General features: G+C 44.9%; 1 protein-coding gene across 2 annotated transcripts; it reads left to right on the top strand.

Moving 5' to 3' along the window:
• Positions 1-1122: 1122 nt before the first annotated feature.
• LOC121181772 (filamin-C-like) lies at positions 1123-23361 on the top strand. Of its 2 annotated transcripts, XM_041037917.1 has the most exons (47): positions 1123-1876; positions 4025-4273; positions 5919-6016; positions 7058-7208; positions 7428-7546; positions 7689-7766; positions 7876-8038; positions 8229-8429; positions 8594-8710; positions 9330-9467; positions 9655-9781; positions 9871-10007; positions 10101-10294; positions 10416-10529; positions 10640-10783; positions 10952-11075; positions 11372-11532; positions 11654-11744; positions 11882-12051; positions 12155-12272; positions 12368-12630; positions 12737-13334; positions 13572-13745; positions 14604-14766; positions 14855-15183; positions 15297-15420; positions 15608-15764; positions 15851-16040; positions 16154-16177; positions 16298-16539; positions 16641-16740; positions 16865-17005; positions 17178-17306; positions 17430-17603; positions 17734-17898; positions 18048-18251; positions 18350-18502; positions 18618-18740; positions 18843-19091; positions 19250-19519; positions 19665-19802; positions 19953-20068; positions 20865-20997; positions 21109-21285; positions 21462-21680; positions 22115-22336; positions 22662-23361. In XM_041037917.1, exons 1-47 carry the CDS (start codon positions 1501-1503, stop codon positions 22847-22849), a joined length of 8235 nt encoding a protein of 2744 aa, XP_040893851.1. In that variant the 5' UTR covers positions 1123-1500; the 3' UTR covers positions 22850-23361. The 2 variants fall into 2 exon arrangements, with proteins under 2 accessions (XP_040893851.1, XP_040893852.1); XM_041037918.1 differs by lacking the exon at positions 8594-8710.
• The last annotated feature ends 2045 nt before the right edge of the window (positions 23362-25406 follow it).

The raw sequence follows: 25406 nt of genomic DNA, 5'->3' as shown, positions 1-25406 counted from the left end.
ACTTCCTATCAATAGTGGGAGATATGGACAAAAACAATATTAAACAATATAAAATTTACACTGGTGACTTTATAGTCTATGTGATTCATAATGTGTTGAATAGTTATTAAGAAATAGCTAAAAAAAATGTTTAAAATGAACAAAAAATGTTTAGAGTATCTATCTTATTACATGGTGGGGGATCAACAGGGGAACCCTGGCTGTGTCCAGAATGAGTATCCCAAACATGCTTTCTGCATGTGTCACAGTTATTCTTACCTCCTACTACTTCATCAAGGCTGGTGCTGTCATCTGGTGTCACTGCCATGTCACTGGTTGCTGAGTCACAACTCTGTGACAGTTTCTAAACCTGCAGCACAAACAATATTCAGTAATCATTCTGTACATATTCTATCCTTACTGGTTTTGGCAAAAAAAAAAGATTATACTATGTTCTGAAAATCTGTTTAAATCTGTAAAATTAGTTTTTAAATTTTGTGAGTTGAAAGTTAAATTATGACATTGCTTGACAGTGCAAAAAAGAAAAAAGACTTAATTCTATATAAAGATCTAAATAAACAGTTTTCCTCCAGTATCAAACATACTCCTTTAACCCCCCTGAGCCTGTCTTGACCTTTGATTGTCTACATGGAAAGTATCAGATAGATGTGAAACACACGTAATGCAATTGCTTCATCTTCACCAGGATGACCTCATCCTTTAAAATCTGTCTCTCTGAGGCCTCGGTGAGAGAATTTGATGCATAAAATCCCACTTTTGGACAGTTATCTTCTGTAAACTGACAACTTATTGATAGGGAGAGTCTCACTACACCTCTCACTTTCTTTTCTTAGCTCAATTGTTCAGCCACTTGGACCCTGAGCCTGACACACATTCACAACAATCGGTAAGCTCCAGCCCCCAGACGCCCAAATAGGAGCGCCTAAAAATAAGAAGCATGCCGCAACTGTTGCGCTGCCCGGGGTCTGACCAATCCCTGCCCCATTCTCCCCGTAAACCGACCCCCGTTTTCCTTATGGATTAACAAATAGACTATGATCACAGAGGCTGAGTGACGTGGCCCGGCGTCCTTTATAAAACGCGTGTCTGTCCTCTCCCAACAGTCAAGTTAAACACGCTAAGAGTCAACTCCAACAGTGCTGATCCAGTTCACCTGCCACGAAACTCCATTTTTCAAAACGCGACATTCTTCTCGGGGCCATATTAGAAAGGACCGACTTATCAAGAGGGTGCCAATTGAAAAAAAAACAAACAGCGACGACCAGCTGCCCTGCACACAGTAAATCGGATAATTTAATCCATCACTGTCCTGATTTAAGTGGCTTCTTCGCAAGTACATCCGAAAAATCTCTAAGCTGCTCTCTCAACTCCTCCAAGTCTGAACTTTCCTCCGCGAGAGCGCGCTTGCCATCGACCTGCTAAAGTTTTCTGCGCGGCCGAAGTTACAATTCAACACCTAAGTGTCACCGAGGTATAAAACTGGACACGGAAAAAGCCATCATGATGAGCAACAACTACGGCGACGAGCAGCTGCCTCCACAGTATTACCAGGCCACTGACTTTGGGGAAGAGGAGGACGACGAGATGCCGGCCACGGAGAAGGACCTGGCTGAGGACGCGCCATGGAAGAAGATCCAGCAGAACACCTTCACCAGGTGGTGCAACGAGCACCTCAAGTGCGTCAACAAGACCATCGTCGACCTACAGAAGGATTTTAGTGATGGGCTGAAGCTCATTTCACTCCTGGAAGTTTTGAGCCAGAAGAAAATGTACAGAAAGCACCACACCAGACCCAACTTCCGTCAGATGAAACTGGAAAATGTTTCCGTGGCACTAGAGTTCTTGGACAGAGAGCGTATCAAACTGGTCTCAATAGGTAAGTCAGTCTCGGGCTTTAATGACTTTGTAAATTGAAAGCATTTAGCTGTAAAATGCAAACATAAAAAGCTGGCAGACCATTATTAGATGGGAATAAGTAAAAAGATCCCAGATCCCAGTAAGATGCAGTGCTTTGATATTTAAAAGTTGATCTTTTGACATTCTTAAGTCACATATTCAGAAACACATACACATTCTGTAGCTGCTGTGTTGGTATGTTATCAGCCCAGGTGTCAGCCAGCAGTGAGACATGGCTTTCACAGGCCTCTGGAAAGCTGCGTTGAGAGGGGGTCAACAGCTTATTGGAAAGTTACTGCAGAGGTGTCACTGAGGTCATTAACTTGCGTCAGCGCCAAGGCCTAGTGGCTGCACGATATATGCTTTAGTTTACTCTTGCTGCAGCAATATGGTCATCTACGGGCTGGAAATTCAACAGGGCTGTGCTAATGAGAATGACACAATTTATACATGAGGACAGCAGTTACACAAGTGTTTCTATACACAAACACACAACCTTATCTGACAGGTCAGGGGTCAGCACGACTCACTGGGGCTCCTCGTTGACAGCCAGTTCCTGTCCAGACATCATGCTGCCTCTTAAAACTATCTAGCATGATATGAAAAGCATGGATTAATTATACGCCTGTAGAGAACCATACAATTTATATGGCGGAGTAGCTATAACATTTTTGACAGACTATTTTTCTGTTTTGGTGACTAATAATCCTGACACACACACGAGTGAAATTCTCAGCATGGCTGAGGCTTTGGCTGGCAGACTGTGAAGGCCACAGTCTGTCCACCTGGACCTGCACTGCGTGTGTTTCTTTGAAATACAAGGAGTCCTGCTGATCACAGGAGGGCAAAGGTTAGAATCACAGATATTACCTCAAAGTCTGCAGGGTGTGTGTACAGAATTGTGTGTCTAGGACTTAATATGTTAGTGAGTGTCTGGCACAGTTGGCGCAGCTGTACAGACAAACACTAGGTCAGACTGTTTTGACAGAAACAGGGCATGATAATAGAAGCCCTGGCATTTTACTTCCTAGGACCCTCTTTCTGCATGCAGCTCTAGTGGGTCAATGCAGCCTTCTTAAGATGATGTCTCAGTTTTATTACCGTGACCCAGAGACACTAAAAAAAATCACCACAGGCTTAGTTGCACATGTGTCACAGTGTGTAACTAGATACCATTTGATGGATGTCTCTTTGACCACACAGTTGCCCTTAAAGCCGGACACGGCAGGATCAAAATCACACTGTGCCACATCGTGCCACCTGCCTGTGCCAGTCAAACAGTGACACATCATACATTACCCTCTGATAGAGGCCACTGATCTATGAAAAGATAAATGGTCTCAATAAAATGGTCTTGTGATAAACAACTGGCATCAAAGTTCTTCCATTATTAAAGTCTTACTGAATTAACTGGAGTGTATCACACAAGATTAGACAATGTAACATTAAAATCTACCACTCCGCAGAGGTTATTGGGCTTATGGGGCTGAATCTCTAAATTAGAGTAGATTTAAAATGGCTTATTTAACAAACTTGTCCTCTGGGAACTTGAGGAAAGGAGCTGCTTGCTCACTGTCAATGAATCTAATCTCCGTCTGTTTGATTTATCACACTCTAGCGCTAAAAGTTTTGGCGGTAATTGAAATCCAAGTGGTATTTATGCAGAGAGGGATCCACTTCCACATCAGCTGTCACTGTCTTCAGACTGCTATTGTGACTGGATGACAGATTGTCAGGGGTCCTCAGTCAGACAGCTGTCTGAGAGAAGAGGGGCTCGGGGGAACCAGTGAGGAGCATTAGATTCTTGTCTCCTCAGCAGTCAATCATTATTGTTTATATTTCTACTCAGAATAGCCCGGTCATCTCTGCAAAACAGCAAGGAAGGACTATTTTGATATAATAAGCGTATCTACAAATCATAGGTCTTAATTTCTTATGGTTTAGCATTACGGTGCCTTGCTAGTAGATTGCAGAAATCTCCCTGGAAGGGCCCATAAAAATTAAGAATGAACATATAACTGGAAGATGCAGTTAACCAGTATATGTACTGAAATACTGACAGACATGGTGAAACTTTTGGAAATTATAAATCCTCATGAACACTGTTGTCTCTCCTGTCCAACTACAGATAGCAAAGCCATTGTGGATGGCAATCTAAAGCTGATCCTGGGTCTTATCTGGACTCTCATCCTCCACTACTCTATCTCCATGCCCATGTGGGATGACGAGGATGACGAGGAGACTAAGAAGCTCACCCCCAAACAGCGCTTATTGGGCTGGATACAGAACAAAGTGCCCCAGCTGCCCATCAACAACTTCAACCGTGACTGGCGGGATGGCAAAGCCCTGGGAGCTCTGGTTGACAACTGTGCCCCCGGTAAGTAGCTTGTAGTAGCTTCGGCTGAGTCTACAGGCCGGCAGGAGCAAGTGCTGAGTCAGAATATGTGCAGCGCCTATTGACAGGTTTGTTGTATGTGGCGGTTTTGCTTGGTTGCTATGGAGGTTAGGGTCAAGCATATGTCAGTCAGTGTATTTGAAACAGTATCACCTCCTCAGGAGAATTTGTCTCCTTTGCTCCTCTTCTAGAAACGAGGGCTATATATCTCACAGACATTCTGGGGCACACACACACACACACACACACACACATACACACACACATACACATACACACAGACTTGCAAACAGACATTCAGATTCAGATTCACATGTCAGCTAGAGTAATCTGTCTCTGGAGAGCAGGTAGTGTCGGTGGGTTGTAGAGGGGTTGCTGATGGCCCGAGGACGTCCCTGCCAGCTGTCTCACAATGACTGAAGCTTTCACTCTCACTGTGTCGGACCCTGAGGCCCAAGCCTGGCTTTAGTGTTTATAGCCTTGCTGCTACACAACACCCCCAAATTTGGGCACCATTCCTCCTCTTCTGTCAAGGGGGATGCTTGGCCCCGCATCAAAATGCAGAGTGATCTGTCACAGGGAGGTGCCTAAGCCACGCATCCAAAGACCACAAGACCACAGTTTGAGTCACTGCCAATTTAGGCTTTTGCTGGACATTAGATAGTCCTCTCCTAACTGTGCTTCACAGAATGAAAGGTGGAGGAGTAGCAGAAGTGTAGAACACCATGTTTAACTGTGTTTACATGAGCCATTGATCTGAGCAGACACATCTTTCAAACACTGTGCTGCAACACTGACCATACAAGGTTCTGTTGTTTCATCAGCAAGTACCAAACAGCAGGGTAACCGGTGAAACTAACTCTGTTCTAAAACACAGAAACGCACAAGCTCTGCTTTTAATTCCGATACAAATGTATAAAACAAATTCACTGGCCAGACCAGGAGGAAACCAGCGTTGTTAACGACAGGGAGACAGCTACAATTGTCAGTATCTATCTTACTCATATACAGTTATAGCGTACACTTGCTTCCCTTGGTATTACAGTAATGTTGCATTATGAACTACATGGCTATGGTTTTCCTCCAGAGCTGACATCACTTCAGAGGAATGATTTCCCAAAGTAATATGGTGGTAGACTCACCCTGGTGCCTCCCAGCTGACAGATTTATAATTTTTTTTTGTTCTCTCACTGCACACTCCTTCCTTGCAGATACATATAAACCCAACCCTGCTAATACTGTGGTCCTATGTCTATATTAATTGGATTATAGTATTCTGTGGTGCGACTGTATGGACCTGTTGAATGAGCAGCCACTCCATCACCAACACTAATCCAATTTAGGCATTAGCAGCACAGAGGAGGCTAGCTCTAGCTTTAGCCACAGTGAAAGTTCCTGTGCGTCTGTCGAGGTTATTTCTTTAGAACGATCGAGACACCTTCATTGTCACACATTTTGATTTCACAGGAGCACAGCAGTGTGGGTAAGGGCATGCATAGTTGTAGTTGGAGGTGTTGGAGTAGATAGTAGTGACAGCCCAAGTGGCCTTATTATAGCTACTGCAGTGAAACGCTGCCTGCATTTGTCTGTGTAGAATTGTCTAATCTGCGTCTTTGTCTTCGGTTAGGTTTGTGTCCTGACTGGGCGGAGTGGGACCCAAACAAGCCTGTGCAGAATGCCAGGGAAGCCATGCAACAAGCTGATGACTGGTTGGGTGTGCCTCAGGTAAGATGCAAGATAGATGTTGGTCACAAAGTGCTTTTTGAGTTGTGAGACATTCAGTAAGCACCAGTCATCTCCAAGCAGCACATGTTTTGCAAATGCAAACATGCATCATCACATGTACATGTACCTGTAAGGCTGCAATGTACTGAAAAAAAAACAGTGCTATGTAGGATATAGAGCCCAGTGTTTTTCCAGGGAGATCATGCTGCAGGGTATCATGAAATATTTATTACCCAGCTCACTTCTAATATTTCCTTTTACTTTATTGTAGCTCTCAGTGAGTGAGCGAGTAGGAGTTTTATTTGGTGTATTCGTGAATTTGTGGAGGTGTGAGATTTCTTAACGCCTCCCGAGCTAGCCACCGAGACACAGGTGTAAATATGCCTGCACTCATCAGAATAACAATGTGAACAGAGCAAAATTTCCTGCGCCATTTGTAAGACTCTGAGTCTATGTATTGCGATGTGCGCTATGCAGGTTGTTTACTTGTTTGTGTAAGACAGAGGGTTAGCTATTCTCCATGAGGCTTAGCATTGGTGAGATAGCTGGGGGGTATATGTCATGGATCTGCAGGCCTGAGGGCTAGATTCCAGTGTAGTGGTGTTAAGGAGATGTGGGAGAGGTCTGGCTCAGGATAAATCCCCCTGGCTGGCTTATTGAAGGCAACAATCCTTAACCCCGCTGTCCTGGGGTTAAATATAACTGGAATGGCGTATGGCTTTGTGCCAGCGTGTGATAGACAGGCAAACAAGTGCTGCAAAGGAGAGAGGAGTCAGAGGTGGAGGGAATAAATAAGTTTAATCCTTGTTAAATCCAATTGCAATATTCTTAACAAGGGGGAGTTGATTAAAGAATCAACCATAGGCTTCTTACAAATGACAGCTCAATCAACTGAAACATCAATTAGGCTATGGTGTTTTTTTAATGGTCACAGTTGTTGTCTAACCCTAATCCTAACCCTATACTTTTCAATGATATCCCAGCCAGATATTCATAGAGTCATGTTGCGTGATTAAGCCCTGTTTCTTTTCTGTGCTGTAGGTGATTGCCCCTGAGGAGATTGTGGACCCAAATGTGGATGAGCACTCAGTGATGACCTACCTGTCTCAGTTCCCCAAGGCAAAACTGAAGCCTGGCGCTCCTCTCAGGCCCAAACAGCTTTTCCCAAACAAGGTTAAAGCCTATGGACCAGGTGGGTAGATCACGCTCGCACAGTTATCAAAAATTCATATGAACAGTATGAGTGTTTAATGAACATCATTCCCCTTCTTGGTCCTGAATGTCAAAGAAGTGATGTTAGGTAGCAGTACCACATAGATATCTTGTGTGTCCACTTTGTTGCCCGATTCTAAGAATGTTGGATTGTTCCAAATGTTGCACCATACCCCATGCCTCTATATTTACACGACAGGTATTGAACCTCATGGCAACAAGGTGCTGCAACCAGCTGTGTTCACTGTGGAAACTCTGGAAGCTGGAAGTGGTGAGGTCTTGGTCTATGTGGAGGATCCTGAGGGACACAAAGAGGAGGTCAGTTACACCTGATACACAAGGAATATTAGCATACAGCCTACTTTCCTCCTCAGATAATCCTGGTGCTAAGTTTAAAAGTTTTTAGTGTAGCATTTAATCTTTATCTAACCCTCTCTTGCTTTGTCTACTTATTCTCCAGGCTAAGGTTAAACCCAACAATGACAAAAACAGAACCTACACTGTCACCTATGTTCCTAAAGTTGAGGGTGTCCACAAGGTAAGATCAAACTGCTCCTATTTCTTAAATACATAAAGTGCATCGCACAAAAAAGACAAACCATTCTGTCTGAATATGCTTTAAAATTGTTTTTCATTTTTATTCTTAGGTGAAAGTGCTGTTTGCCGGTCAGGACATTGACAAGAGCCCCTACACAGTGAATGTGGCGAAAGCTATGGGTGACCCCAGCAAAGTCCATGCTAGAGGACCAGGTCTGGAGCCGACAGGCAATGTGGCTAACAAACCCACCTACTTTGACATCTACACAGCTGGTAAGTATGGAAAATTCAACCACTTTACATGCTGACATATAGACATGCAAACAATAGGAATGTCATCTAATGAAAGGCTTGCATTGTTTAAAAAAAATATCAAATGAATCACTGCAATTTTCTTAGAGAAACCAATGATACAGCATCAACTTCATCATTATATAGCTGATTGTTTTTCTGTCACACTCAGGTGCTGGTAATGGCGATGTCAGTGTGGTCATCGTTGATCCTCAGGGCAAAAAGGACACAGTTGAGCTCATCCTGGAGGATAAGGGTGACAGTGTTTTCCGTTGCACCTATCGTCCAATGTTAGAGGGCCCTCACACCATCCACGTACTGTTTGCAGGCCAGGAGATCCCCAAGAGTCCTTTCACTGTCAACATCTCAGAAGGTGAGCCATCTGTCTGTGTTGTAAATTAGTGTCAGAGAAATCAGATTTCATAGCGTGCTGTTAGTGTCAGGGTGATCTATCCATCACAATCTACAGTCATCTTTATTCTCCCTGGGAAAAGCCACCCAGTACAGACGATAACCCTTCCTATCTGTCATTTCTAGCTCTGCCCGTTGCTCCTCCCCTGGGAGCTCCACTGCAGATAGCCCCTCAGTCAGTGCGCACCCCTCCTGGAGCGAAGGGTGGAAAGGGGCCCCCCCCCCCAAAACCCAGCCGCCCAAGTTAGTATGGTCTGCTGGGAAGGAGCCTGTGCCAATTGCTCAGCCAGATCCCCCCAAAACCTTTCCCTATGCCGCATCCTGTTGATGCCTCTCTGCGCTTTCTCTTAAGATTCTGGTGCCATGGCTCGGCACGGTGCTTTTTACTTGCGTCCTGCAGCTTGATGTTTCAGAGAGATGAGATGCAATGTTGCACAAATAGTTTACACATTGTCCCAGTTTGCATTTCTGTTTACTTTGTTCTTCTCTGTTAAATATCTTTGCTTGTGCTGTTGACATGTTTGTTTTTATTGCATTTAAATTTGCATCAGCCAGCATTCAGTTTAAGCCTGCAGTCAACATTTCCGACTGACTGACTGAAATGTTGTCAGAAGCTCCCTTGATGCACTTGAATGTGTCAGTATCCCAATCAGCATTCTGTACTTTGTGTTATATGTGCTGCAAAAAGCATCATTCTCATTTTCAGGTTCTGTCAGTCAACCTTTAAGGAATCCCATTTGAATTGAATATTTTAATGTCTTTGCTACTAACATCGCTGTCAACTGCTGGCTACTCTCAGTTGCCTTTTGCCTTGCTAGATTTTTCTCTCTTTCACACTTGTTGTTGTTGTTGTTCCTTTCAGCTATGAACCCAAACGCCTGCAGAGCTACAGGCAGAGGCCTTCAGCCTAAAGGCGTGAGAGTAAAGGAGGTTGCAGACTTCAAAGTTTTCACCAAAGGAGCTGGCAGTGGAGCACTGAACGTCTCAGTCAAAGGACCAAGTGAGTCAGACAGCTCTCTCTTCTCTGCAGCACTCCTTACTCCTCCTCTTACATTTTTAGAATTATGTCCTTTGGGTTTTTTTGTCTTCAGGGATGCATTCACTTAAGTGTAAGTTAGTTATAACAATGCATGAAATGTGTCTTTGACATAATGATAGCCTGTATTGACTGTATTTTTGATCCTCAGCTGGAGCAGAGGAGCAAGTGAAAGTGCGAGACGCAGGAAACGGTGTGTATGAATGTGAATATTACCCCCTTAAGCCTGGTAAATACACAGTCAGCATCACCTGGGGAGGCCAGCCCATTCCGCGCAGGTAGAGTATTGTTGATGCCTTTAGCTATTCATTAACAATGCACCTTCACATTTGCGATAAGTAATATTGTGTATTCCTGTGTGCTGCAGCCCCTTCGAAGTGGAGGTGGGTGAGGAGGCAGGTTTTCAGAAGGTTAGGGCCTGGGGTCCTGGTCTGAAGACTGGCGTGGTGGGAAAGTCTGCTGACTTTGTAGTTGAGGCTATCGGCACTGAAGTTGGAACTTTGGGTGAGACGTGCAAGAGATATGAGTGCTTACAAAAGAAGTTGTTTTTTTTTTTCAAACTTGAACTCTAAATGTGAGAATACTTTCTTTGCTCAGGCTTCTCCATCGAAGGCCCATCACAGGCTAAAATTGAATGTGATGACAAGGCCGATGGCTCCTGTGATGTACGCTACTGGCCCACTGAGCCTGGTGACTATGCTGTCCATGTGATTTGTGATGATGAGGACATCAAAGACAGTCCCTTCATGGCCCACATCCTCCCAGCAGTCAATGACGTCTTCCCTGAGAAGGTAATTCCCACTGAGTACCATACATGCATGGATAAACCAGGTTACCATGGTGATCTTTCCTAACTAAATTGCAAGAAAATGCATTTAAAAAAAGAAGTTCAAATGTCCTTTGTGGTTGAAGGTGAAAGCCTATGGACCAGGTCTGCAGCCAACTGGTGTCACTGTGAACAAACCAACTGAATTCACCATTGATGCCCGCATGGCTGGAAAGGGTCACCTCAAGATCTATGCGCAGGTATGGAGAGCATCAGTTTGTGAAACCATCATTGGTTATTTATAGGAACCATCATTTATATTGCATGTGGCTGCACAGACTGGAGCTGACTTGCTTTTGTATCCACTAAGGATGCTGAAGGCTGCACCATCAACATCAAGATCACTGACAGGGGAGACGGCACATTTCTGTGTGTGTACACTCCTGTCAAACCCATTAAACACACCATCATCATCACCTGGGGCGAGGTCAACGTGCCCAACAGCCCCTTCAGGGTAAGACACACGACGGTGCACACACAATCACACACACAGCTGTACTGCATTTCAAATTCTGTCAATTTAATATAATGATACTCCAGTAAATAAAGACAAACTAAGAGGACTGCAGCAGTTATACTTGAACCAATTGCTTTTACCTCAAGTACACTGTGAATTCATTAGGTGCTGGTTGGAGAGGGTTCTCATCCAGACAGAGTAAAGGTCTATGGGCCTGGAGTGGAGAAGACAGGGCTCAAGGCTAATGAGCCAACATACTTCACTGTGGACTGCAGCGAGGCTGGTCAAGGTGAGCACGTATGAGGAGATGATGTGGGTGGTTACAAAAACTCAAAAACTCAGAGTTTTGCTGGCTCTTAATGAAATGAGTTCTACATCATGTAAAAGATGAAACATATAAAGCACAGAATGAACAGAATGGGTAAATGTGTCCAGCTGAGCTGACACACTGAGGTAAAGTTATTTGAAATGTATAAAATGTACTTAAAAGGAAGCTCTAGGCAGTGGATGGACTGGCTCTATTTATTCAGGTCATCTACTTTTGAATGACCTCTGTGAACTATGCTCATTGCTATGCACCATTAGGGGACATCAGCATTGGAATCAAGTGTGCCCCAGGGGTGGTCGGCCCTGCCGAGGCAGACATCGACTTTGACATCATCAAGAATGACAATGACACCTTCACTGTCAAGTACACTCCCCCCGGTCCAGGCAAATATACTATCATGGTGCTGTTTGCTGACCAGGTAAGAATACAGTTTCCGTTGGAAGAGGGACTGATGGGCTGTGTTACACAACTTGTGAAATGATGATGGATTTTGTTTGGTTTTGGCTACTTATGAATTTTCTCACAATTGGCTTTATCAGGAAATTCCGGTCAGTCCATTCAAAGTCAAAGTGGATCCTTCCCATGATGCCGGCAAGGTGAGAGCAGAGGGTCCTGGACTAAACAAGACAGGTGAGATATATACAAAGTTACTGAGCACACTAAATTTCTTGGTATTTTCATTTGCAACAAACACGCACTACAACACTTTAATGTCACAGAAATCAGGTAATTTGACTGATTTCACTGACAAAACACGTGTGTTTCAGGAGTGGAGGTGGGCACTCCAACCCACTTCACCATCTACACAAAGGGAGCTGGCAAGGCCAAGCCTGAGGTGCATTTTGCAGCAGCAGGCCCAGGAGAGGCGGTTCGTGACTTTGAGATCATCGATAACCACGATTACTCCTACACTGTCAAGTACACGGCTCTTCAACAGGTACTGTAGGCATCTGTTTGAAGTCTAATACCATTAGAAGAGGATTATTCACAATAATACCCCAAATGAATGAATATTAATTCTTCCTCTGGTGTTTTTTCAGGGTAACATGACAATTTCGGTGACGCACGGTGGAGATCCCATTCCCAAGAGCCCCTTCCACATCACAGTGGCACCACCTCTGGATATAGGGAAGGTGAAAGTGGAGGGATTAGACACCAGTAAGTTACACTCACCAAATCCTATACTCTTGTATATACAATGTAAAAATAGCTAATAGCAAAGGTTAAGTGTTTTGTGCTAATCTTTCTTGCAGAAGTGGAGGTTGGAAAGGATCAGGAGTTCTCAGTTAACACAAAGGGAGCTGGTGGGCAGGGCAATGTAGGTGTAAAGATGACCTCACCCTCTGGTCGACCAATCCCATGCAAGCTGGAATCCGACAAAGCCAAAGGCACTCATAGTGTGAAGTATATTCCCCCAGAGGAGGGGCAGTACAAGGTTGATGTCAGCTACGATGGCAACCCAGTGATGGGAAGCCCCTTTGGGGTTGAAGCAGTGATGCCTGCTGATTCTTCAAAGGTAAAAGTTAATGAAAGCTGCATGTAGCTTTTCACTCTGTCCGTACTTCTTGATTACAAGTTTGTAATACCACACCTCAAAAACTGACCTAACTGTTGCATCGCAGGTGCGAGCCTTTGGCCCTGGCCTGCAGGGAGGCATTGTGGGTAAACCTGCTCCATTCACTATTGACACGAAGGGAGCTGGTGCAGGTGGGCTGGGCCTGACTGTGGAGGGTCCCTGTGAAGCTAAAATTGAGTGTCAGGACAATGGCGACGGAACATGCTCAGTGTCCTACCTGCCCACCGAGCCTGGGGAGTATGCCATCAACATCCTGTTTGCAGAGCAGCACATCCCTGGTTCTCCCTTCAAAGCTGCAGTGCGCCCAGCCTTCGACCCCAGCAAGGCAACGGCCAGTGGTCCGGGTCTCGAGAGGGCCAAGGCAGGCGAACCGGCGACCTTCACTGTGGACTGCACCCGAGCAGGCGACGCAGAGCTCACCATCGAGATCGTGTCAGAGACTGGGGCTAAGGCTGAAGTACACATCCAGAAAACTGCAGAGGGGACCTTCTCTGTGACATACATCCCGCCCTTCCATGGCGCACACACCATCACGATCAAGTATGGTGGCCATGTGATTCCTCACTTTCCCAAGGTCCTGCAGGTTGAGCCCTCTGTGGACACCAGCGGGGTGCATGTCTATGGGCCAGGAGTGGAGCCCAGAGGTAACAAGCCCAAGATGCTAAGCTTAAAATGAGTTAGCACTTCATAATAGGGTTTTAATGCACTTACACCATCTGGCAGTTGCAGCCATAGTATTCTGTATGTATAGTATGTATTAATTTAACTAGTTAATAAACAGTTCATGAATCAGTTAGAAAGATTTCTGATGTGCAGTGTTGGAACTGTGTTTGATGTTACTCTTCAGCAACAAATAGCCTGAAGGGCTTTTCTGTTTCTAGGGGTCCTCAGAGAAGTCACAACCCACTTCATCGTTGATGCCCGCACCCTCAACAAGGTTGGAGGAAATCATGTGAAGGTTCGCATCATCAGCCCCTCCGGCACCAATACTGACAACTTCATCACTGACAAGGGAGACGGCACCTACAGAGTGGAGTACACAGCGTTTGAGGACGGTAGGAGCACAGTGGAAAATATTACATTATGTCATTTAACAGTGTTAATTTATGAAATTAAAAGGATCATAAAGTGAAAAGATGTTGAGCAACGATGGAACTTAAGATCTATCTCAAAAAAGTGTAACATTTCCAAACCTACAAACCTCTATTTATCTGCTGCAGATAAACAGGGGATTTTACATAGACAGACTGTCTGAAAGAGCGCGTACAGACAGAGAAATCACTAACAGGTGCTCGGGCTGGGTCGCCGTTTGGGAATAAACCAGGAGAGTGGGGAAAAAAAAGAGCAAGAGAGAAAGGGGTATAAATACAGAATGATTCAGTGAAGCAATGGTTTGAGGGGCAGAGAGCAGGGAGGCAGAGAGGCAGGCAGACAGGCTCTGTCTTATAAATAGTGTGCTCTGGAACAGAAGCTCTTAACCAGGCAGGTATGTGTGCTGAATGCTGCCTGCATATAGCAATACAGCAGGGGAATGACAGGGGATATTAATAGAGACCTATAACACAAAGCAAAGAGATCACAGAGCACTTCTCCACCACCAGACATGCTCTAATATCATAGCACTGTGGCTGGGAATCTGGCATATAGGCCTACTGAGAGGGCTCTGTCAGAAAAATGTTGTAACAGAATAATGAATAGGGAACAGATGTAATTCCATGTACGTTTACCAGAACGTCTGCACTCTAGATGGCATCTTTTATAAATAAACAGATGTTTATCTCCCTAAAAGGGAATTTGTCTGCCCCATAATTAAAGGCAAGTGGCAATACCAGAAAATATTTGCTTGCTCTGAGAACACTCAGGCAGAGAGGTACGATATCACATACTGAACTGACATATCTATTTGTGTGCAGGAATACATCTGATTGAGGTGCTGTATGATGATGCCCCTGTACCTAAGAGTCCCTTCAGAGTGTCTGTGGTGGAGGGATGTGATCCTACCCGGGTCCGTGCCTATGGACCAGGTCTGGAAGGAGGAATAACCAACAAGCCCAACTGCTTCACTGTGGAGACCAGGTACTGTTGGATCACATTTAAAGGAGAAATGTGTGGGGATTTTACTCAAATATGTGCAATAAAATAAAAGTTTTGGCTTCCATCTCAGGGGTGCTGGTACAGGAGGCCTGGGCCTCACCATTGAGGGAGCCTCAGAGGCAAAAATATCCTGCAAAGACAATAAAGATGGCAGCTGCAGCGTGGAGTATGTCCCCTTCACTCCTGGAGATTATGACGTCAACATTAACTACGGAGGTCACCCAATCCCTGGCAGTCCATTCCGTGTGCCAGTGAAGGACCCTGTGGACCCCAGCAAGGTGAAATGCTCAGGTCCAGGTCTGGGCACTGGAGTGAGAGCCCATGTTCCTCAGACATTCACAGCAGACTGTACCCAGGCTGGTCAGGCCCCACTGGATGTCAAACTCTATGGCCCAACAGGTGAGGATGTACTGGACAAATGAAAACCCATAAACAAATGTAAATGTACACACTTTTTGACCAGTATCGTTGAATTGGTGGTATGTGATTATTTCCATCATGCCTTATTTCAGGTACTGTGGAGCCGGTTGGTGTAAAGAACAACGGTGATGGCACCCACACAGTTCACTACACCCCTGCTCAGGATGGCCCTTACACTGTAGCTGTCAAATATGCAGATCAGGAAGTCCCACACAGGTACAGTATGATTTAAAGAAAATGCTAAGCTAGGCAGTATGTGCAGATATGTCTTAATTAAAGTCCTGCCCTGTCTGACTGGATTAGAGAAAGAAAAGTGTAGCACAGCAAATTTTCTGTTTCCATTTCTGTCTTTTTAAGGACCCTGTTTAGTAATTAATCTTGATATTCTGTCTTTCTTCCACAGTCCATTCAAGGTAATGTCTCAGCCTGGGCATGACGCCAGTAAGGTACGCGCCAGTGGTCCTGGTCTAGACACCAAAGGTGTGTCTGCAAGCCTGCCTGTTGAGTTTACTATTGATGCCCGTGATGCTGGAGAGGGACTGCTCACTGTGCAGATTCTGGTGGGTTCAGCTACATTCATTCAAAGATTTCCAGCTTTTGAATCATAAGTTGCCATCTAAAACAACTCAATATTCTCTAATGACAGGACCCAGAGGGCAAACCAAAGAATGCAACCATCCAGGACAACAGGGACGGCACCTACACCGTGTCATACGTACCTGACTCTACAGGCCCCTACACTATCACCATTAAATATGGCGGAGATGAAATTCCTTACTCCCCATACCGCATCCAGTCCCTGCCCACAGGAGATGCCAGCAAATGTCGCCTCACAGGTAAGAAAACTACTGCAGATCCATGATGGTGCTGATAAACAAGGATATCATTACAGATTTTAGTTGTATTATTTTTCTATGTATATTCACTACTATTCTCTTTTTATCTGCAGTGTCAATTGGAGGACACGGCATGTGTGAGTAACCAAGGCTTTGTTTTTATTTCCATCTTCTGTTAATAGAAAATCTTCAGGAGTCCATGCATTTATGCATTACTTTTTACACATTTTCACCTTCTCCATTTCTGTCCTTAACAGCAAGTCTTCAGAAACTACAGACATCTGAGGATACAGTTATCACAGTGGATGCAAAGGCTGCTGGGAAAGGCAAGGTGACCTGCAAGGTGCTGACCCCGCAGGGGATGGAGCTGGACATGGACGTGGTGGAGAATCACGATGGGACCTTTGACATTTACTACACAGCCCCTGAACCTGGGAAGTATGTTATAACCATCCGCTTTGGGGGACAGAACATCCCTAAGAGCCCCTTCCATGTGATGGTGAGTACAGGACTGTTGAAAAGCTGCTGCAGTTGTGTTCTCTTGTTCTGACATTTACTTGTATGCAACCAACTTGTTCTCATCTCTCTCTGTACTGACAGGCCACAAATGAGCCAGTCGCACCCCGTGATACTGTGGATCCTCTCTTCCGTCCTGTTAACTTCCTTGTCCCCTTCACGCCACGGCAAGGAGAAATCACAGGTGTGATAAACACCACTCACACAGAAACAAAATCCTACAAACACACACACACACACACACACATCCACAAAACATTGTTTTTTTAGGGCGCACTGACATTTAACCATGCCGTTGTCATTTATAGGTGAGGTGCGGATGCCTTCTGGCAAGACTGCCCGCCCACATATCACAGATAACAAGGACGGCACCATCACAATCAAGTACCAGCCCACAGAGAGAGGCCTGCACGAGATGGACATCAGATATGAAGGCAATCACATTCCAGGTCAGAAACACACCACATTACAAGGATAGGAAGTTGCTGTTCTCTTTGAAATCAATCACGAATTATTTAACAGCCTTATTCTTGTAGGTAAATTATTATAGATGTCTCATACTGCGACAAATCTATAGTTCTGAGTCTAATTACTGTTTGCCAATGACTATATTATCTATAGGAAGCCCTCTGCAGTTCTATGTGGATGCTGTGAACATTGGAGTGGTGACTGCTTATGGTCCAGGTCTGAGTTACGGCATGGTCAACAAGGCTGCCACTTTCACCGTGGTCACCAAGAACGCAGGAGAAGGTAAAGTATCTTTCTTTTCCAGTGATATTTGCTCCTGCACAGTGGTTCTGTGGTAGTACACTTATCCATGCCAACACCACAATGCAGAAAATAAAGAACCTGGGCTTATTTTCTCTCTCTCAGGTGGTCTGTCACTGGCAGTGGAGGGTCCCTCTAAGGCCGAGATCACCTGTAAGGACAACAAAGATGGTACCTGCACTGTGTCTTACCTGCCCACCGCTCCTGGAGACTACAACATCATTGTCAAATTTGACAACAAGCACATTCCTGGCAGTCCCTTTACTGCTAAGATCACTGGTGAGGAAATGAATTATTTCTCCCACTGGCCTTTTTTTTATACTGCGAACATATATTTATTCCGGATGTGTATACTACAAATTAGGTTTTAAGGGTTGACAAGCATCTAAAACATCTTTTTTATATTAAGGGGACGACTCCATAACCAGGACATCCCAGCTGAATGTCGGCACAGCAGCTGACGTGTCCCTGAAGATCACAGAGACTGATCTGAGCTCTCTGACTGCCAGTATCAGAGCTCCATCAGGCAACGAGGAGCCCTGCCTGCTCAAGAGACTGCCCAACAGACACCTCGGTGAGATATTCACTTCCCAGGGACACAAAATAACAGGAAGAGTAGAACATAGATAAGACATTGTTGGATATATCTAATGCATTTAGAGTTCATTCTCCTGATTCCTTGTCTTGATTGTCTTTCCTCCCTACCCTTTTTTATGTTCACAGGTATCTCCTTCACCCCTAAGGAGGTTGGTGAACATGAAGTGAGCGTGAGGAAGAATGGCATGCACGTAGCCAACAGCCCTTTCAAAATCATGGTCGGCCAGTCAGAGATTGGCGAGGCCAGCAGAGTCAAGGCCTTCGGTAAAGGCCTGGTGGAGGCACACACTTTCGAAATGGCTGAATTCTTTGTGGATACAAGGAACGCAGGTAAGTTTTAGAGACAGTGGGTTTCACCTTTATGACAAAAGTTGGAAAAAATACAGAAGTAACTAACTACGCCCTCTGTGTTTCCCTCTTCCCTTTAGGCTATGGAGGTCTGGCATTGTCAATTGAGGGTCCGAGCAAAGTGGATATCAACTGTGAAGATGTAGAGGATGGGACGTGCAGAGTGACTTACTGTCCAACAGAACCTGGAAGTTACACTGTTAATATCAAATTTGCTGAAAAGCACATCCCAGGTTAGAATCTTTTACTTGGACAATGTTGTACAAATATGAACAAAACTTGACATCTAAAGAAAGAAGTCTTAATATATCTCATTTGATTCACTGTATATGAATTCTTCCCATTCAGGAAGTCCTTTCACAGTGAAGGTGACTGGAGAAGGAAGGATCAAGGAGAGTATTACTAGGAAGAGGCAGGCATCTTCTATTGCCTCAGTGGGCAGCACATGTGGCCTTAACCTCAAGATCCCAGGTGAGTCCAGTTAGAAGTGATTAGAGGGCGGTGGCCCAACATCTTAAAATAAATGAATCTGCTTTGAACTCTTGTATTTTCACTGCCTTCTTCTCGCTGTAGGAAACTGGTTCCAGATGGTTTCGGCTCAGGAGAGACTGACCAGGACATTCACCCGAAGCAGCCACACCTACACCCGCACTGAGCGCACAGAGATCAGCAAAACACGTGGTGGAGAGACCAAGAGGGAGGTACGAGTGGAGGAGAGCACCCAGGTGGGCGGAGGAGGGAGCCCATTCAGAGATGTTTTTGGAGACTTTCTAGGCAGAGAGAGCCTCAGCAGCTTCGCTGGCATCACTGCCAGACCTGAGGGTGAGATACCAAATTGAAATCCCCCAATTTGAATTGCAAAGTGTCCACAAGGCTATACAGTGTTTTCTATTATTTCTTTGTTTTAACAAAAAATATCTACATATCCTTCAAAAATGTTTTGTTTGTATCTAACCTGCTGTGCTGCTCTGCCTCCCCAGTTGAGAGCGGAACCCAGTCCATGACAGCTCAGGTGACCAGCCCCAGTGGGAAAACGGTGGATGCTGACATTGTGGATGGAGGGAGCAGCACCTACAGCGTCCGCTTCATCCCACAGGAAATTGGACCCCACACAGTCAACGTCAAATACAGAGGCCAGCACGTCCCTGGAAGCCCCTTCCAGTTTACTGTGGGGCCCATGGGGGAGGGAGGAGCGCACAAGGTCCGTGCTGGAGGACCTGGTCTGGAGAGGGGCGTCGCTGGAGCACCCTGTAAGTTCATTATGTGGACATGGACATTCTGTCCTTGGGAAGAACTGAGTTTTCTACAAGTACTATTCAAGAAATGTTTTTAACCGTTTGATTAAATATTGATACACAACCTTCATCTGATCTAGCTTTGTTTTACCTTTGTTAGCTGAATTCAGTATCTGGACCAGAGAGGCAGGTGCTGGTGGTCTGTCCATTGCTGTAGAGGGTCCTAGCAAGGCCGAAATCTCCTTTGAAGACAGGAAGGATGGTTCTTGCGGAGTCTCCTACATAGTAAAAGAACCAGGTAGAATTTTTGTCACGTACAAATGTAGAATTTTCCTCATTTGCATGTTTTGCATGTGTTGTCTCTGAACTGCTATACTTTTCAGTAATTCTCGCATACTTCCTCCAGTTCATTTAATGGTGAAAGTAAATAACCTGTCTGCTTCCCCAGGTGACTATGAGGTGTCAATCAAGTTCAACAACGAGCACATCCCTGACAGCCCATTCATCGTTCCGATTGCGACACTGTCAGACGAGGCCCGCAGGCTCACTGTCACAAGCCTTCAGGTAAGATCACACACACATACACACACACACACACTGAGATGATAAAAGCTATTTTTTTGTGGCACAAAATAATAACAACTCATACACAGTCACAAAATGTGTGAATAGCAGATTGCAGTTAACATAATGTAGCAGTGGTTGTAGATTTTTCTCTGTAATAGCACTTTGCCCTTGAAGTGTAATTGAATGCCACTGTTGGAGCAGTATCCACAACTATAATACTGTGATGCTGGCCAGTGATGAAGGGTTGGATTAACTGTCCCCTGCTAATGTGGGGCAACACAAGCTGTGCTATGTGTGGGCAGTCGGCTAGACTGTGTGATTGTGTCTCTGTCTGAGAGGAAGGAGGAAAGAAAAGAGTGAGCGGAAGATAAAGATACCTGCGACAGCTCACATTGTCGGTCTCCTCGCCTCACAGATACTTGTTTTGTTTGCGTTCACAGTTACCATTACAGCTGCCAGCAATGCTAAAAACATATATTTTTAGTTAACTGGAATGCCACTTCAGAGTGCTTTTTCTACCACTAGAAGCCAGGTGAAGTGCAATATAACACCAACATTTAAAATGTCACGCTACCTCTCATATCTGCCAGGACTGCTCGTCCGCCCGTAGGGCAAAAACACTAAACGCCTCGCTGTAAACTCTGACCTTTTCTGCCTCTCACACCCAACCGCTCAATCTATTCTCGTTCAGGCATGATGAGTCACACGCTTTGTGTCCCTCTAGGTGCGGGAACACACACATACACACACAATGCACATATATTCTGATGATATTCTTCCCTGTCTCTTGTAGGAGAAGGACTTGAAGGTGAACCAAGAGGCATCCTTCATGGTGCAGCGAAATGGGGCTCGAGGTGTGGTAGATGCCAAAGTCCACACCCCCTCTGGCTCTTCTGAGGAATGCTATGTAACTGAGCTTGACAGCGGTATGCACCAACCACGCAAAGGACAATTCAAGAGTCAGAGAATTTAGCTTTTTATTTATAAAAATCATATATAAGAGCACTGGTTTGTAACAGCTCCACCTCTTTTTCCAGACAAGAGTGCAATCCGCTTCATCCCACGGGAGAATGGAGTTCACTCCATAGATGTCAAGTTCAATGGATGCCACATTCCTGGAAGCCCCTTTAATGTGCGAGTGGGAGACCCGGGGCTGATTGGAGACCCAGGCATGGTGACTGCACACGGCCCTGGACTACAGGGAGGAACCACAGGTAGATATCATCACCACCTCTAAAAATGTGTACTGTATTTGCTGATAATTTGGCATGATATCCCTATTTTTTCTCTTATTTTTAATTTTTTTTTAAATGTAATATAATGTGCAACAAATAAGCTGTTTTTTTTTTCACAATCTGTATCTTTTTCTGCATTGCCTTCTTTCCTCCAGGTGCACCCTCAGAGTTTGTGGTCAACACCTGTAAAGCAGGCTCAGGCACTCTGTCCGTCAACATCGATGGACCATCCAAGGTTAAGATGGACTGTCGGGAGTGTCCTGAAGGCTACAAGATCACCTACACTCCAATGGCTCCTGGAAACTATCTCATCACCATCAAATACGGCGGGCCACAGCACATCGTGGGCAGCCCTTTCAAAGCTAAAATCACAGGTCTGCTCAACAGTCATTCGCCCATCTGATCTGTGGATCTCAGATGACAAGTGTCTTGCTTATGAAACAAATGTTCCTCTGAAAAAAAAGTGTGGAAGTCAAGAAAATGTCACATCATCTGTGTTCATACTGCTCAGTGTACAATATTCCTGTCACTACTTGGGGCATAGAAATTGCTTTTTTTTTTTTTTAAATGTTTTCAAGATTGAAAATAATTCCCATGAGTCCTCAAAGTTCACTTTATTTGAAAGTGGTATAAAATATTTTCCTATTTGAGCTCAGGCTTTAGTCCAAGTCCTTGCACTTTTCTGTGGAGGGAAACTCTTCAGCATCAGCATCTTTGCCTCCCTCATATCTTTGTCAATGCTTATGTAACGTCTGGACTGATAACATTAAATGACCTTCCTCTCTCTCTGTCTCTTCCTCACCTCCAGGTACGCGGCTGTCAGGGGGACACAGCCTCCATGAGACCTCCTCAGTCTTGGTTGAAACAGTTACCAAGACTTCCAAAGTGGGCGGCGCCTACAGCACCTCATCGTCCACCACCTCAACAAAACTGACGTCCGACGCCAGCAAGGTGGTCTGTCGTGGAACAGGGCTGTCCAAAGCTTTGGTGGGACAGAAAAACAACTTTACAGTTGACTGCAGCAAAGCAGGTGAGACAAAGCATTTATTTGGAGTCATGTTTCTGACAACTTAACCAATTTAAGTCCAGTATTCAATCTCTCTTTAGTTTTTTGGACTCCACCAACCTCTGAGGAAAATATCTGGCTCTTCAGCGGCAAAATGCACCACTCTGTTCACCAGCTAGTCACTATCTTTGTCTGCCTGTCACTTGTTGCTGGGCAGATCATGTGTAGTTTAGCAGAGCCATTTTATTTAAAAAAAAAAAAAAAGAACCGTGTTTAACACACAAACACAGGCACCTGTGCAACTTTTGTACACCACAATTATTAAATCCCCCGTTACTACTCTGTCCAGGTACCAACATGCTGATGGTGGGCGTGCATGGACCGCATGCTCCCTGCGAGGAGGTGTATGTCAAGCACATGGGCAACAAGCTCTATAACGTCACCTACACTGTCAAGGACAAGGGCAGCTACACCGTCATTGTGAAATGGGGTGACGACAACGTTCCCGGGAGCCCCTACAAAGTGGTTGTACCCTAAAATAAACTGTACCAATGTTCCAACTCTTCTCCTCTTCCACTGACCCACCAGCCTTTTCTTGTCATGTGCACGCATCAATCAGACTCCCCAGTACTTTGCTCTTCATTGGTACTCAACATGCACTAAAACCTGCCAGAACACCTGCTTACAGTTTTCTTGATGACAGAATATCTATTGTGCCAAAGCTTTGTATTAACTCCAGAAATTACATTTACAAGTATTCATCCACATTCAGAGTGATATAAAGGCAACAGTGTGGTTTACGAGTCTTTGAGTGATGTTGGTTAAATGTTTTGCTCGGTCCATAAAGTTTCTCCTCTCCATTTTGTTGTGTTGTAAACGAATGGCATAATATATGAATGTTAAGAAATGTTGGAATAGCAGTATTGAAGTGTGATTCAATATGGTTTTGTATGGTATAAGAATGAGAAATTGACTTTTTTTTGTTATATTAACCTATTTTTTGGTAAGTCTTTGCAGACCTAATAAAGATTTAATTGCTTACTTTCCAGACAAAAGTGATTGAATTTATTTGATTTCTCACAGTGCTGGCAGAGCCTTTGCTTGTTCAGCAGGAGGCATCTCTAACTTTTTAGATTTCCATAGTTTCATCATGCAGCTATTTTCTGATCACTGCTGGCTTGTCCGTCTAAGCAGCTGTCAGGATATTTTTTCAGAGGCTCTCAGCTGAGAACCTGTATCTTGTCTCCACCTCCACTGAATCTCCTTTAGCCCTTCATTTGCTTTTGACATCAATTCATTACTTAGTCACTGCTTAGTGTTGCATTAATAAAATAGTGCGGGACATTTTTCCAGTCATTTACATCCTGTACTTGTCCAGATGCAATCACAAGATGGCAGCATAGTCAAGCTCTCCTCTGTGGCTCAACCACATATACCAGAACAAAATATCCATTGTTCCCAGTGAAGATTAACTACACCATCCTGAACACAAGGGAGCGTAGAAACCAGAGGCATCAGCATCCATTGTGTGTGTAATTAATCCTGTTGGATCAGAGATGGAACACAAGTGGTTTCTGTTGTGGCATCCTCGTGGGGGGAGGCAGACCCTGCTGAGGCACAAATCAACCAGAAAGAAGGGAGGTTCAGCCTTTTGCTCATGCTCCCATGCATATGTGTGCGTAATCACTTGTGTCTCTTCCATGGCCTGTGTGTGTGTTCTGTATGTCCTTTGCGTGGTCTGCAGGCCACAGTCCCTCAGTGAGTCAACCACCCAGCCTCCACAGGCTGACACACACACACTACTAGCACCAGTACCATTCTTCACAGAGAGGGGCCTATAATTAGGTGCTAATTTTCTCTGGTTCTACTGTGACAGGATGCTAGGGGCCATCAGAGGCAAGACAGAGGGAGCGGGTGCATTTGATGAACAGGGGCGAGAGCTCGACTCAGGACCATCTGGCCAAGTGGCTGGTGCTGCCCGTACTGACGCTGGGACCAGTGCAGAGCCCACCCACGTCAGTCTGTCCGCCCTGTCCTGCTCCTCCGGACCAGGACCCAGGCGTCTGTCCACCACAACATGTTTATCTCATGCGGCTGCCAAGTGAATCACAACCGCGTCACAAGATGCAGCTCCTCACTATGCAGACAGCAGTGATCAAGCAAATAGAGAGAGAGAGGGGGAGATACGGAATGGGGGGGTGGATTAGAGGAAGAGAATGGGATTAAAAGAATCCAGATGGAAGAAAGGGAGACAGACACGCACACAGACACACACACACACACACACACACACACACACACACACACACACACACACACACAGAAACAGACAACCAAAAGGATTTGAGCCAAGCTGAATGTACACACACTGTAAATGAATCAATCAATACTCCAGATTAATTTACAACATGCTAATTCGTTTATAACATGCTAATGTAGTGTATAGCTTAATCTTTCAAAGCAATCTTAAATGTTTGACTTTGTGAAATGGGTGATGAGTTCTTAATTCTCTTCTAAAGGGGATCAATGAGGGGGTGTGGTTGCCACGGAGATGCTTCTCTCTTACATCTTTCTCATCGCTGTCCTCGCTCCCTCTCACACACAACCACAGACACAAACGCACACACACTCCTTCCCAGAAATCTGGATTATGTTAAGAGTAAAATTGTGTAAAGGCATGCCCCCAAAAGCTTTTGAAGTTGGTGCTCTGAGGGCAAAAATCTCATTCTCTGGCTTGCCCCTATCATGCTGACTCCTGCTCTCTTCTCTCTCTCTCTCTCTCTCCATCTACTCTGATCCAACCTCTCCCTCCCTCCCTTCCTTCCCCCAACCCTTCCCCCAATTTAATTTTTCCTCCCTCTCTCTAAATTCCAATCAATCTAAGCCTCTGCAGATCTAGTGGTTTATTTCTCGTCTCACTTCTTCTGTCATCGCAAGCCTTGTCGCCACGCCTGCTTCTTCTACCTTTGACCTTTTATTTATCAGTGCAGCCAGTCTCTTCTGCTCAGATGGAAACCCCTATAGACTGTGTCACAAAACAATGACGTCTCTTGAAGCAGATGAAAAAACCCCAGAAAACGTCCATGGCTGAGCG

Source organism: Toxotes jaculatrix, chromosome 5 (assembly GCF_017976425.1).
Source record: "Toxotes jaculatrix isolate fToxJac2 chromosome 5, fToxJac2.pri, whole genome shotgun sequence".
NCBI lineage: Eukaryota > Metazoa > Chordata > Actinopteri > Toxotidae > Toxotes > Toxotes jaculatrix.
The sequence above is the reverse complement of the archived record's forward strand: the minus strand, read 5'-3'. Positions and strand labels throughout refer to the sequence as shown.